This window comes from Cyprinodon tularosa, unplaced genomic scaffold (assembly GCF_016077235.1).
Source record: "Cyprinodon tularosa strain WSP-4 unplaced genomic scaffold, ASM1607723v1 ctg40, whole genome shotgun sequence".
NCBI lineage: Eukaryota > Metazoa > Chordata > Actinopteri > Cyprinodontiformes > Cyprinodontidae > Cyprinodon > Cyprinodon tularosa.
The window spans coordinates 3,105,001-3,121,004 of NW_024039119.1; the positions used below are offsets into that span (position 1 = coordinate 3,105,001).

Below are 16,004 nucleotides of genomic sequence, written 5' to 3' on the forward strand. Positions count from 1 at the left end.
AGATAGATAGATACAGTAGATAGATACAGTAGATAGATACAGTAGATAGATACAGTAGATAGATAAGATAGATACAGTAGATAGATACAGTAGATAGATAGATACAGATAGATACGATAGATACAGTAGATAGATAGATACAGATAGATACGATAGATACAGTAGATAGATAAGATAGATACAGTAGATAGATAGATACAGTAGATAGATAAGATAGATACAGTAGATAGATGGATACAGTAGATAGATAGATATAGTAGATAGATAGATACAGTAGATAGATACAGATAGATACAGTAGATAGATACAGATAGATACGATAGATACAGTAGATAGATAGATACAGTAGATAGATACAGTAGATAGATACAGATAGATACAGTAGATAGATAGATACAGTAGATAGATAGATACAGTAGATAGATACAGTAGATAGATAGATACAGTAGATAGATAGATACAGTAGATAGATACAGTAGATAGATACAGTAGATAGATAGATACAGTAGATAGATACAGTAGATAGATACAGTAGATGGATACAGTAGATGGATACAGTAGATGGATACAGTAGATGGATGGATACAGTAGATGGATACAGTAGATGGATACAGTAGATAGATACAGTAGATAGATGGATACAGTAGATAGATACAGTAGATAGATGGATACAGTAGATAGATACAGTAGATGGATGGATACAGTAGATGGATACAGTAGATGGATACAGTAGATAGATACAGTAGATAGATGGATACAGTAGATAGATACAGTAGATAGATGGATACAGTAGATAGATACAGTAGATGGATGGATACAGTAGCCGCTCTGCTCCCCAGCTCTGGAACTCACTTCCTCCCGACCTCCGCAGTATTGACTCTCTCCCCTTATTCAAAGCCAGTAGATAGATACAGTAGATAGATAGATACAGTAGATAGATACAATAGATAGATACAGATAGATACGATAGATACAGTAGATAGATACAGTAGATAGATACAATAGATAGATACAGATAGATAGATACAGATAGATACGATAGATACAGTAGATAGATACAGTAGATAGATACAGTAGATAGATACAGTAGATAGATAGATAGATACAGATAGATACGATAGATACAGTAGATAGATACAGTAGATAGATAGATACAGTAGATAGATAAGATAGATACAGTAGATAGATAGATACAGTAGATAGATAGATACAGTAGATAGATAAGATAGATACAATAGATAGATACAGTAGATAGATAGATAGATAGATACAGATAGATACGATAGATACAGTAGATAGATACAGTAGATAGATACAGTAGATAGATAGATACAGTAGATAGATAAGATAGATACAGTAGATAGATAGATACAGATAGATACGATAGATACAGTAGATAGATAAGATAGATACAGTAGATAGATACAGTAGATAGATAGATACAGATAGATACGATAGATACAGTAGATAGATAAGATAGATACAGTAGATAGATAGATACAGTAGATAGATAAGATAGATACAGTAGATAGATGGATACAGTAGATAGATGGATATAGTAGATAGATAGATACAGTAGATAGATACAGATAGATACGATAGATACAGTAGATAGATACAGATAGATACGATAGATACAGTAGATAGATAGATACAGTAGATAGATACAGTAGATAGATAGATACAGATAGATACAGTAGATAGATACAGATAGATACAGTAGATAGATAGATACAGTAGATAGATAGATACAGTAGATGGATAGATACAGTAGATAGATAGATACAGTAGATGGATACAGTAGATAGATAGATACAGTAGATAGATAGATACAGTAGATAGATAGATACAGTAGATAGATACAGTAGATAGATACAGTAGATAGATACAGTAGATAGATACAGTAGATAGATACAGTAGATAGATAGATACAGTAGTTAGATACAGTAGATAGATAGATACAGATAGATACAGTAGATAGATAGATACAGTAGATAGATAGATACAGTAGATAGATACAGTAGATAGATACAGTAGATAGATAGATACAGTAGATAGATACAGTAGATAGATAGATACAGTAGATGGATACTAGGGGTGTAAATAATAATCGTTTTGTATCGATGCATCGATCCAAAAGCCGACGATCTGATGCATCGACACGTCCGCAAGAGAATCGATTCATGTTTTTTTTCCCTCCGGTCTATTTTTATCCATTTGCTCCTGGGCGTAATTCTTCCTCCCGTGCTGCGGTGGCGCTAAACCTATTTTGGCCTCCTACCGCGCTTCCTGGTTATACTCTTACAGCAGTATGTTGCAGTGAGCTTCACACAGACATTTTTAAATTATGCTCAGTATTGAAGCGTGGTCTGAGCTACACACTGTGGGTCTAGATAGGGCCGAGGCGGCGAGGAAGTGGGGACGAGTTTAGTTCGACGACGGAGGGACATGAGGGCCAAAGAGAGCGGAGATTCAGCTGGAAAAAGCGTCCCAGCGTTCTCGCGCACCTCGCTCTTATAGCGGGTCAAACTTCACGAGTTGTTTTCCGCAATTTCGGTCATAAAAACAAAACAAGCCGGCCTCCTGTCTGCTGCACTGTTTGCGGTCAGCTACAATCTGGGAGAGGAGCAGCGGAGCGTCTGTCAAGGGGCGGTGACGTCAACACTCTGAAGCCTTCTTCTTCTTCTTTTTTTTAATGGCGGTTGGCAAACAACTTATAGGTGCATTACCGCCACCTTCCAGAATGGAGTATGGACCAGAAAAACTATTATATTCTCCCTAAAATACCCGTTCTTCTTAGAAAATTAAAAATACTACCAAAAACTACATCCCCAGATGACCTTTGAAACAATTCCCTTATATCTAGTTTATTTTTATTCCTGTCTAACTCTCTACGCAACATCTCTCTTTCCTGAGTATATTTATTACATTCTAAAAAAATATGTTGGACAGTTTCTCTGGAGCCGAGGTATTGCATTGAACTCATTACACTGATATTGTGCAGTATTTTTGCAGTATTTTTTGATGCAACTTTTCTACTTCTGTTATTTGCTGTTGTTTCTAAAGAAAATGCATAATGATATTACAGCTTTCATGATTTATTTCAAACTTGAAACTTTGTTTAGCCTGTAAGGTGTAAAAAAAATAATAATAAAAAAATAAATAAATAACCGATTAATCGAATCGAATCGAATCGTGGTGTATTCTTGAGTATCGAAAATAATCGAATCGTTGGGTCAGGAAATCGATACTGAATCGAATCGCCATGATGGATGTGATTTACACCCCTAATAGATACAGTAGATAGATACAGTAGATAGATACAGTAGATGGATACAGTAGATAGATAGATACAGAAGAAAAACAAAAATCAAAAGTTTCTCACTACCCATTGATAACTCCTTAGTCTCCCCCTCCCCTCAGGTCAAGAGTCTGGGTGTCATCCTCGACTCCTCCCTCTCCTTTCAGTCTCACATAAATAAAATTACCAGGTCTGCATACTTCCACCTTCGCAACATTAACCGTCTCCGTTCCTCCCTCACCACTCATACTGCCTCTGTCCTTATCCACAGCCTCATCACCTCCCGTATTGATTATTGCAACTCTCTTCTTTTTGGCCTCCCTCATAAATCTCTCCATAAACTTCAACTTCTTCAGAACTCAGCTGCTCGTGTCATCACCAGAACCCCCTCCTTCCATCATATTTCCCCTGTTCTTCACCAACTCCATTGGCTCCCAGTTCAATTCAGAATTCAATTCAAAATCCTTCTCTATACTTTCAAAGCCATCCATAACCTTGCTCCTTCATATCTGTCAGACCTCCTTCACATTGCCACCTCCTCCCGCTCCCTTAGATCCTCCTCCTCCATCCACCTCACTGTACCCCCAGCTCGACTTGTCACCATGGGGAGCAGAGCCTTCAGCCGCTCTGCTCCCCAGCTCTGGAACTCACTTCCTCCCGACCTCCGCAGTATTGACTCTCTCCCCTTATTCAAAGCCAGACTCAAAACCCATCTGTTCCAGCTCGCTTATCTGTGAATGTACCGCTCTTTTCCCTATCCATGATTGTTTTTTTGTTTTTTGTTTTTTATGTTCCTGTATCTGTATTTTGTATTTTCATCTTTTTATTTATTTTTTTGTATTATTTGTAAAGTGACCTTGAGTGTCAAGAAAGGCGCTGTTAAATAAAATGTATTATTATTATTATTAGTGGTCTCTGCACGGCCCTGCCAATATGCATCGGTAGAAATAAGAAATATGAATCATTTCCTTTCCCATTGAGTTCCGTCCCAGTGTTCACGGGATGGACGTCTGTGTCTTCAGCAGGCGTAGAGCTAACAGAACTGGCAGCGTTGCGAGGCAAGGGCTCAAACATGTACGGCTGGAAGCCTTCTACACCAAACCAAGCTTCTGCCGCCCTGGCGTCCTCTTCCACAACATCTTCATCCCCGCTTTCCTCCTCTAAATAAAAAATGTGTGATGGAGGAGACTCATCCACGACCTCTGACACTAAACTCTCCTCCTCTTGCATGTTTTCTCTGTCCATAGCGTTCCTTGACAGTGTCGTTTCTAAGTCGTTTCTAAAATTTAGTGCTACTTGGTCCCAATGGAATTTCCCATTGGGAACCTACTAGCATTAAGTTGCTAACTGGTTAGCAAGATGCTTCCAACAAATCGGAATCCTTGCACCATTTTCTTCTTCTTCTGTTGCTTTTCCTAAATGAATCTCCACCGATTAAAAAGGTTCAATAAAATCCGCCTGTGGCTCTCTAATCCGCCACCACTGTGGATTCTTCTGTTTTCTCAGGTGGCGAGGGAAGCATTACTGGGGCGTGTCCTGCGGCGGCATTAACATCTGTTCGGAGTCCAGCCCGTCGGACCGATCGGGGGAACAGCGGGGACTGTCCGTGGTGCTGAGCTCCAGCGAGAAGCAGCCTGTGAAGGAAGCGCTGACCTCGGTGTGCGGCCCAGAAAACATCATGTACGCCTCTGGGGCCGGGTACAAGATCCTGTGTGTCATCCAGGGTTTGGCAGATGCCTACATCCTGTCAGAGGGGAGCACCTATAAGTGGGACTCCTGTGCTCCTCATGCCCTGCTCCGCGCTCTTGGAGGAGGGGTGGTGGACTTGGCTGTGAGTCTGCAGCAGTCTGAGAGCGGAGTACAGGATCCCAGCACAGAACTGACCTATCACCTGCCTCGCGCTGATCAAACGGGAGCAGACCGCTGGGCTAATTACGGAGGCCTGGTGGCCTACAGAGACTGTTCTCAGCTCCGCAGCATCATGGGAGCTCTGAGAGGCAAACTGTAAAACCAAGGCTCCTTCTTCACCAGATTTATACAAAAGAGCGTTCCAAGTGATTATTAGATAAAGTTGAGGTTATGTTTTAATGTTGAATTATTTTTTTAGATAAAGAAATGTGCTTTTAAATCTCACAATCCTATAAATAAGTCTGGTTTGCAGTATTTATTCCAAAAGCAAACCAAATTTTAAAGTGTAAGACTGGATTATTTTGTGCTTATGAATCTTGTGCTTAAGATATTATCTGTATTTTGTATGAAAAATATAATCATTTATGAATATAAAAAATGAAATTAAAACTATATTCACAAAAAAAAAAAAAACAAAAAAAAACGAGCCTTTAAAGTGCTGCGGTCTTTTTTTTTTCCAGGTGGAAATAAATTTAAAATGCATTTTTAGCACAAACCTCAGGATTGTTGAACAGCTTGGATACAGAATTCCAGCTCAGGGAAATTCTCCAATACAGCAATATATTAAAATGGCTTTATCTGATAATTTAACAGAATTTAGAGCTCCAAAAAGGATTTTATTACTTTGTAAAACCAGCTTTTGCAGCAGCTCCAAGTCTTCCAGAAAATAATGGCAGCATTTTTAGGTAAACATAATGAAGAGCTTTAGCAGCCTGTAACAGCTGTACTGCTAGGATTGCTTTGGATTTTAGCTCCATCCTTCCAACTTTAACTACAGAACCTTAGTCAGCACAGGGTAGCTGAGTGATTTGGATGTACAATCTTATTCTGATAATGATAAAAATGAACTTCTGTGACCTCAAACCACAGCATTCATGAGCCCACAATCACTAAAACTCCTCTGGAGTTAAATATACCAAATTAAAATGGGCTTCTTCAGGACACAAGTTACATTAAAAAAGGTAGATTTGTATCACTAAACATCCAACAATATCTGCATCTAATTATATTCCCAGAGTTTGTTAAAGGAATAGTACACCCAAAACATGATTAGCCTTCATTTTCTACTCACCTCCATGCTGAACAACACCCTGGAGTACTTTTTTGATATCTCAAATGCATCTGGAGATCTGGGAGGCTTCTTGCTGTCTGCTGACATTCAAATAATGGAGGTCTATGGCGCCCGAGACAGAAAGGTCCATAAAAGTCCACAAAAACGTGTCAATATTCCTCCATACTGCTCGTCCAATGTATTCCAAGTGTCCTGAGTGGGTAGCATCCAGAATTTACTCGAAACAAAGTCATTTAGAATGTTTTTAGAGCATAAACAGTAGTGTATAGGATTTCCTGAAAGCGCGCACATGCGCGTTCACGACGCTACGGAAGCCGGCAGACCAAACCAGCGCATTCAGCTCGGCAAAGAACTCATGCTCTTCCTCAACACTGAAGTCCTCAGACATTTTTCTTTCGTTGTTTCTTTCTTTGCACAGGTAAACAGCACATTTCTTCTTCTACGCTTGCATTATCGGCAGAGCAGAAGCTGAATGCGCACTTTCATCTGGTTTGGTGTGCCGGCTTCCGTAGCGTCGTGAACGCGCAGGTGCGCGCTTTCAGGAAATCCTATACACTACTGTTTATGCTCTAAAAACATTCTAAATGACTTCGTTTCGAGTAAATTCTGGATGCTACCCACTCAGGACACTTGGAATACATTGGACGAGCAGTATGGAGGAATATTGACACGTTTTTTGTGGACTTTTATGGACCTTTCTGTCTCGGGCGCCATAGACCTCCATTATTTGAATGTCAGCTGACAGCAAGAAGCCTCCCAGATCTCCAGATGCATTTGAGATATCAAAAAAGTACTCCAGAGAGTTGTTCAGCATGGGGGTGAGTAGAAAATGAAGGCTAATCATGTTTTGGGTGTACTATTCCTTTAATCCTCCCAATTTTTATTTTTTTTTGTATGTTGGCCTTACAAACTGCTTAAATTTATGGGTGAAGAATGAGCGAAAACAAACTTTTTATGTACAAAGAGGTTTTCTAAAGCTTGTTTAGTACCTCTGAATGTCAGGTTTAAAGTCCTACACTAATATTTTTGATAATTGTTGTCACAAAGGAGGCATTGATGCAACGAGGGAAAGGAGAGAAATTCAACATACTGTATTAGGACCGTCAGAAACAATAGTAAAAAATATTAATCTCTAATGCAGCTGGACGGCTACAATCTTTATACAAATGAACTAACAAACAAATACTGAAATACATATTGTGATATGTTCTATAAAACAATAGAATATCAAAAGAGGATGCAAAGACATGGGGGCAAGGGCGTAGGTTTGATTTGAACTTTGCTAGGGACGCTATTGGTCTGGTTTCGTTGGTGCTATGCAATTTGCATGTCCTTTTTTATGCTTGACATGAGCATCGGTACTGACGAGAGGAAGTCATTGTTTAAAGAGAAAAGCAGCATTTTGCTACATTGATGAAAATTTTATAAGCACTACACTCACTAGGTGCTGTTTATCAATGTTTGAAGTATCAGTGGCTCTGATGAATGTGGAATTAGGACTGTTTTCCACTTTGAAAATGGTTTCATTTGAACGACTAATAGAGAAGGTAAATACAGTTTTTTTTTTTTTTTTGAACATATAGAATTGTGCAGAGGTGTCTCCCACTCATATTTTTATCTGCTATGCTCTCTCTGTATCAGGCAAAATAATACATTCATTAAAATATTAACTTCGCTATAAAAGTTGAACATCTGGGCTGGACTTCCTCAAAGAGTCATCAGATAATTCAAAAGTAACAGCAACTAAATATCAGAAGATCGGAAAAAGGAAACCCTCAGATTTCCTTTATCAGTCGGCTGTGGCTAAGAATCAGAAATGTTGATGGCTTACAGCCTTTATTTGCCCATTTTTCCAGCAGTCTTCGGAACTCCTGGCTGGCTCAGTCAGTCAGTAAGTAACATAGGATGATGATAAAGGGTTGTGTTTAATTTAATCCTTTTATATTAAAAACAAACTTATACATTATATGATTATAGGAAACACAGATATCCGGTTATAATGCTGCAGGGCAGCTTGAAGGTGAAGCAGCTGGCCTTTGAGTGCTTCAGGTGATGTCTTAATTACAAAAAAGGAGCAACTTTTTTCCATCCATCCATTTTCTTACACGCTTATCCCAAGTGCGGTCGCGAGGGGTGCTGGTGCCTATCTCCAGCTGTCAATGGGGGAGAGGCAGGGTCCGTCCTGGACAGGTCGCCAGTCCGTCGCAGGACAACACAGAGACAGGACAAACAACCATTCACACACACTCACACCTGAGGGGACTGTAGAGAAGCCAATTAACCTAACAGTCATGTTTTTGAATTGTGGGAGGAAGCCGGGGCACCCGGAGAGAACCCACGCATGCTCAGGGAGACCATGCAAACTTTAAGTAACTAAGAAAAACCCAATAAACTAAGAATTAACCCACTAAAATTAGAAAACAAGGAGCAAAGCAAAACTGGATACTCAAAAGAAAAAACATCAGAAACCTGGAATTGTGGGAGGAAGCCGGGGCACCCGGAGAGAACCCACACATGCTCAGGGAGACCATGCAAACTTTAAGTAACTAAGAAAAACCCAATAAACTAAGAATTAACCAACTAAAATTACAGTTTTTTTTTTTTTTTTGAACATATAGAATTGTGCAGAGGTGTCTCCCACTCATATTTTTATCTGCTATGCTCTCTCTGTATCAGGCAAAATAATACATTCATTAAAATATTAACTTCGCTATAAAAGTTGAACATCTGGGCTGGACTTCCTCAAAGAGTCATCAGATAATTCAAAAGTAACAGCAACTAAATATCAGAAGATCGGAAAAAGGAAACCCTCAGATTTCCTTTATCAGTCGGCTGTGGCTAAGAATCAGAAATGTTGATGGCTTACAGCCTTTATTTGCCCATTTTTCCAGCAGTCTTCGGAACTCCTGGCTGGCTCAGTCAGTCAGTAAGTAACATAGGATGATGATAAAGGGTTGTGTTTAATTTAATCCTTTTATATTAAAAACAAACTTATACATTATATGATTATAGGAAACACAGATATCCGGTTATAATGCTGCAGGGCAGCTTGAAGGTGAAGCAGCTGGCCTTTGAGTGCTTCAGGTGATGTCTTAATTACAAAAAAGGAGCAACTTTTTTCCATCCATCCATTTTCTTACACGCTTATCCCAAGTGCGGTCGCGAGGGGTGCTGGTGCCTATCTCCAGCTGTCAATGGGGGAGAGGCAGGGTCCGTCCTGGACAGGTCGCCAGTCCGTCGCAGGACAACACAGAGACAGGACAAACAACCATTCACACACACTCACACCTGAGGGGACTGTAGAGAAGCCAATTAACCTAACAGTCATGTTTTTGAATTGTGGGAGGAAGCCGGGGCACCCGGAGAGAACCCACGCATGCTCAGGGAGACCATGCAAACTTTAAGTAACTAAGAAAAACCCAATAAACTAAGAATTAACCCACTAAAATTAGAAAACAAGGAGCAAAGCAAAACTGGATACTCAAAAGAAAAAACATCAGAAACCTGGAATTGTGGGAGGAAGCCGGGGCACCCGGAGAGAACCCACACATGCTCAGGGAGACCATGCAAACTTTAAGTAACTAAGAAAAACCCAATAAACTAAGAATTAACCAACTAAAATTAGAAAACGAGCAAAGCAAAACTGGATACTCAAAAGAAAAAACATCAGAAACAGAAACCTGGAATTGTGGGAGGAAGCCGGGGCACCCGGAGAGAACCCACGCATGCTCAGGGAGACCATGCAAACTTTAAGTAACTAAGAAAAACCCAATAAACTAAGAATTAACCCACTAAAATTAGAAAACAAGGAGCAAAGCAAAACTGGATACTCAAAAGAAAAAACATCAGAAACAGAAACCTGACAAGCAGAACCCAAATCAAAACAGTAACATCAGGCTTAAGTCAAAACCAAAAAACAAAATACCTTTAGATTACCTCTGGACCTTACGGTGTTTTTTCAGTCTCCTAAGCTCAGCTTCGAGTCTTCGAATCTCCACATGCCTTTCTCCAAGCTCATTTCTCAAGAATGTCATGGATTCATACATTTGAGATTTCCAGGCCAACCAGCTATCTTCTTTCTTTTCTAAAACCTTAATCTGTCTTTTCAATTTCTTTAAGGAAAAGTCTTTGTGAGCGATTATTTCATTACATTTCTCCCTAATATTCTTGACCTGGTTATCACATTCTGCTGAGAAGCTTTGGATCTTGGTCATGTCGGTCTTGTCCTGGATAGTGTTCTTCAGCAGACGAAACCTCCTTCCAAACTCTTTGGGATTATTATAACTGTCAAGACAATTCTTCATGTTAACTTTTACACGCATGAATTTATTGTTCATCCCCAGGACTTTACTTTTGTATTTGGCGACCTCAGCCTCGAGAACGGGTATTTTGCCACGCACGCAGTTCAGTTCCTTCTCTAATTCGTTCAACTTTGTGTTTTTTGCATTAATTTCCTCTTGAAGTGCGTCATTTTGCTTTTGTAGATCCTCAGTTTTTTTGTTTAGGTTTTCTATTTGTTCTTCTTTAGTTGTACATATAATCCTTAATTTAATGATGCGATTCTCTACTTCTTGATTTTGCTTGATCAAATCAAGCTTTTCATTTTCTATCTTTTTTACTTCGTTATTACAGTTCACGACATCCATTTGCAGCTTTCCTATCACATCTTTTCCTTTAGCGATCTCCTTATTCAAAGATGTCCTTTCATACCAAAAATCATCATTAGCTTTCTGTAATTTATCTATTTCTCTATCTTTTAGAAATTCAAGATCTTTTTTAAGCATGTCCTTGCGTTTTAAGTCCTTTTGCATTTCACAAATTTTTTCTTGAAACGAACGTTTAATTTCCTCGATTGCTTCTATTTTGAGTTCTCTCTCAAGTTTAAGCTCTTCTTGAAAAGATTCAAATTTTTTGTCTTTTATTGGTGTGCGCACTGCCTCTCTACAGGCTCTATTTAAAGCTTCAATTACCCTTCCCTTTTTACCTAACTCTTCATTTGTTTTCTCCAGCTTTTTCTCCATCTTAGACATGGAACGAATATATTCCTTCTTATTGTTCAAAAGAGTGTCCTCCAGTATTTTGTTATCATTTTTCCACTTTTCTTCTAGCTGAGATAATTTTTCACTGAGGGTTTTGTTCTCTTTGATTGTTTCGTTGTACAAGTTTTCTCGCTTTTTAAATGTTTCAATCTCTGCGTTTTTCTCTTCCAATGTCCTCTGTATTTTCGTAGAATAATCTCCATATGAAGCTTCTAGAGCTTTAATCTTTTGATCTTTCTCGAACATTGAAAAGAGTAGTTTCCTGTTTTCTGCCTCTGTCGCCGTATTTTTTGCTTTCAATACCCTGTGTTCTTTCCTAGTAGATTTAAGCTCTTTGGATAACTTATCAATTTGTTCTTGTGGCGTAGCCAGTCGAAACTTTTTTTCCTCTAACGGATCTATAGACATTTTTTCGTGAGTTTGGTACAATACCTCCGATCAGTCTGAAGTCCTAGCCGCAACTATACAGTTCTGTTATTGTGAGGTCTCAGATTCCATGTGCTCCGCCCACAATGTGGGCGGGGCAACCGTCCACATTCCACCTAGGTGATTTGAGTCATCACCTGGATGCCCCGCCCAAATGGAATGTCCAGATAATGATGTCATAGGCCCGCCCCATAATTGACAGTTGGAAGATGTGAAATTTGAAAATAAACATATGATTCCAGGTGTAAGTAGAGAACTAGTTCATAAATCCTTTATAAATCCCTAAATTAAAAGTCACGGTCTCGCTGCTTCACGGATTTGCATCATGCATTGTTAAACTTTATTGTCAAACATATTAATGGTGGCATGTCGGTTTATAAGGATCTTCACCTTACAAACTCTTTGGGATTATTATAAGTGTCAATACAATTCTGCATGTTACCTTTTATACGCATGAATTTATTGTTCATCCCCAGGACTTTACTTTTGTATTTGGCGACATCAGCCTGGAGAACGGTTAATTTGCCGTGCAATTAGTTCCGTTCCTTTTCTAATTTGTTCAACTTTGTGTTTTTTGCATTGATTTCCTCTTGAAGTGCCTCATTTTCCTTTTGTAGATCCTTGTTTAGGTTTTCTATTTGTTCTTAATCCTTAATTTCATGTTGAGATTCTCTTCATCTTGAAATTCCTTGAGCAAATCAAACTTTTGATTTTCTATCATTTTTACTTCTTGCCTACTGTTCTGGACATCGCTATGCTGCTTATCTATCTGATCCTTTAGTTTATTTATCTCTATATTCTAATCTCTCTCGTCACCCTCAAGCTTCTCAATATCTTTCTGTAATCCACGTATTTGTACATTATGTGTTGCAGAGCAATCACTTTTTTCATATAACATTCGTGAAATTTTTCTCTTAAGCCGTTTAATTTTTGTTACCAACGGACTTTTAATTTCCTTTACTTTTTCCTGATATATTTCTTCTCTGTCTTTTCTCAAAAGTTCAACCTCATTAGTAAGAGATTCTATTTGTTTGTCTTTTATCGCTAAGATTGGTGTGCCCATGGCGTCTTCACAGGCTCTGTTTAAACGTTTAATCATCTTTCTCTTTTGATCTAACTCTGTATTATTTTCCTTTAGCTTGTCTGCCATTTTAGACATGGAACGATAATATTTATTCTTTTTCTTCAAAAGAGTTTCCTCCAGTATTTTAAAAAAAAAAAATTTTTCCACTTTTTTTCTTGTTGAGATAATTTTTCACTGAGGGTTTAGTTCTCTTTGATTGTTTCGTTGTGCCTTTTGATTAACCTCGGACCTTAGGGACTTTTTTCAGTATCCTAAGCTCAACTTCTTGTCTTCGACACTCCACTTGGCTTACTCTAAGCTCATCTGTCAAGACTGTCATGTCTTTACACATTTGAGATTTCTCAGCCAACCAGATTGTTTTTCTTTTGTAAAACCTTAATCTGTCTTTTCAATTCCCTTAAGGAAAAGTCTTTGTGAGCGATTATTTGCATAAATTTTTCCCTAACCTTCATGGCCTGGTAATCACATTCTGCTGAGAAGCTTTGGATCTCGGTCATGTCGGTCTTGTCCTTGATAGTCTTCTTCAGCAAACGAAACCACCCTACAAACTCTTTGGGATTATTATAAATGTCAATACAATTCTGCATTTCATTCACTCGCACTCTCTATTTATTACCCGATTTTGCATTTTATTGGGGGAAAATCACTGGAAAAAAGAGGGATGAATAAGATGGAAATTTTATTTTATATTGAAAAAATGCACCATTGTTTGAGGGTTAGGCCTTATAAAGTGTTGAATCAATGTTTGATGGGTCGTATGTAAGCCTGCAGAGGAATGCTTCCTGCTGACCAAACATTCGCATCAATGAGTCCAGTTTTTTTTTTTTTTTTTTTTCCTTCAACATCACATGAGGGACTTGGGTCTCTTTAGAGAAACTCCTTGTAAGGAGCTGAAATTTACAACCTCTCTGTCCCATTTTCACAACCATAACAGAATGTGAAAGGGCCGGCGAGGGGAAAACGAGGCAGCATGGTGAGACTGTACTTTTTTTTTTTTTTTTTTTTTTTGGCCAGGTTGCATAAAAGCTCTGCTACAGACAGCAATATGGAAGCTGAGTCAAATGAGCAGAAAACACACCAAACATTGTACATCTTGGAAATCTTCTTTATTTGGAAAACCAGACAAAGCAGTGGGGGGGGGGGGGGGGGGGGGGGGGGGGGGGGGGGGAGAAACCCAAGATTATTACTTTAAAACTGGGAACTCGCCTCTTTAACTTCATACAAAAAAACCCTGATGATTGTCAAATATTTTTGCAAAATCTCTGCATATTCTGTGTGAAAACGTACAAAGGAAACAGACCTCTTGGGACTCTGAACTGCTACCTTTAAACGTACAGCATTTCATACTCTCAAATCACCAAGAGATGAAGAGGAAGTGAGTCTCTTAACACCGTGGTGGATGAGGCTAGGCCGTCCATCGAAGCCGACTAATGAAGATCAGGATGAAGTTACTTTAACAGATCAAATTCAGAAATTTAACTCGAAAAGCTTTGCCTTCATAGGAGATAGTTTTAGATTTTATTTCCCGGCTTTATATAAAAGGAGCCTACATGTTAGATTTCTTTGTGGAAAAAAAAAACAATCATCTCCATATCTTTCCTTCGGGTGAAGATTTCCAGCACAAACGAGCATTTGCAACAAGAGCTCCTTTTAGCAGTTTGCTCTTCTGCATTAAAGTATAAGTCAACACTTATCTTCTGCAGAGTGTGATTCTGTGCAAACAAGATCTGCAAATAAGCCATCCAGCCTGGTGAGTAAGACCACCCACTCACCTGCAGCTCGAGGTTTAGCTTCAAACATATGAAATATCTCTAAATCAAAAGCAGTCTACTTTCTATTACAGCGCTGGGTGTGCAAAACAAACAAAAAGAAATAAAAGAGGAGAAAATTAACACAATAGAAAACGTTTTCTGAATATAAAATATAACCTTTATCAAGTGCCTTCCTTACACACACACACACACTTGTCTGTTCAATGACAGCCCATAGTCTTCAATTCAGGTGTAAACAATGCAGCAAATTGCTCTGTAGAAGCTACAGGCTAAATGAAGGTTTCAATTATTCATCATAGGCTCATTTCTTAACGTTAATCCAACCAGAATCTGGTATCTGACCCAGAGTAACTCAGAGGCTACAGGTGTGACGATCGTGGAATAAAATGTGTGAAAACCGTGTAGCAGCTACAGCTGAGGAGAGAAAGAAACAAACAAAAAGTATAAAGAAACGGAGGATGATTTATTTTTAGCCGCTGCGTGAAAATGAAATAGAGCATGTCTTTTTTTTTCCCCTGCTTTTTTTCTTCAGATTAGCGCCTCCAGTCTAATCGGTTTCATCTGAAATGAAATGGAAATTACCCTGGAAGACATTTCATTCGATAGAAAAATAGCCTGAATTAAACATTCCAATTACTCTAATTAAATGTGTAATGATGGTAGCGGTAAGCAGCCTCCTGATAAGAACTCATTTCTCTGATAAAGAACACCAGGACAACAAGTTGTCTTTTAATTTCATTAATACTAATAACAAATATTTCCGAAGCTTTTTAGGAAATATGCATTAACTTAAAACCATTTTAGTAATCAAAAAGCCTCCAGGTTATTCAGAATACCTTTGAAAGTACTAACATCTGTTTTTATTACAAATAGTAGATGTTTACACCCCTACACTGCAAAATTGATATCTAAATAAGTAATTTTTTTTTAAATAAGTGCATTTGTTCTTGAATTGAGGCTGTAAGAGAGACACTTTACCAATGGAACAAGAGAATTTACATTAAAAATAAGAAAGCAATTGCATTGTCTTAATTCAAGTGCACATTATCTAATTATCTTATAAGAGTTAAAAATACTCATTCCATTGGCAAATATCTTATTTACCTACTCAAAGTAAGGGTACATACACTTAATTTAAGAAATGTTGACCTATTTCTAGATTGTTTTTGCAGCGTAAAAAACAAAAAGGAAAGTGCTGCCTTTAAAAGTTGCCTAACCATCAGATTTTTAGCGAATGAACAGCATGAAGTTCAGAGCAGAATGAGATTATGAAAGCTTTTACAGAAAACTTTTAAACCTAGAATAAAACATCGACAGAACTGCATGACCTGAACGTCATGCTGGAAAAACGATCTAGAAATAAGTAAAAAAAAATGTCTTAAATGAACTGTATATAACCTAA

At 38.3% G+C, this 16,004-nt stretch overlaps 2 protein-coding genes across 4 annotated transcripts in view; one reads left to right on the forward strand and one right to left on the reverse strand.

Moving 5' to 3' along the window:
* The window catches only part of inpp1 (inositol polyphosphate-1-phosphatase), a 32,205-nt gene extending 26,589 nt beyond the window's left edge, over positions 1–5,616 (forward strand). For all 3 annotated transcript variants that reach the window (XM_038298166.1, XM_038298167.1, XM_038298165.1), the window contains exon 6: positions 4,808–5,616. In XM_038298166.1, the coding sequence (XP_038154094.1) occupies positions 4,808–5,309 (502 nt within the window). In that variant the 3' untranslated portion in view covers positions 5,310–5,616. The remainder of the gene's footprint in view (positions 1–4,807) is intronic.
* A 4,317-nt stretch (positions 5,617–9,933) lies between these two features.
* LOC119791745 (probable DNA double-strand break repair Rad50 ATPase) lies at positions 9,934–12,671 on the reverse strand. Its single transcript, XM_038298025.1, has one exon. It carries the CDS (start codon positions 11,726–11,728, stop codon positions 10,214–10,216), a length of 1,515 nt encoding a protein of 504 aa, XP_038153953.1. The 5' UTR covers positions 11,729–12,671; the 3' UTR covers positions 9,934–10,213.
* Positions 12,672–16,004: the final 3,333 nt, after the last annotated feature.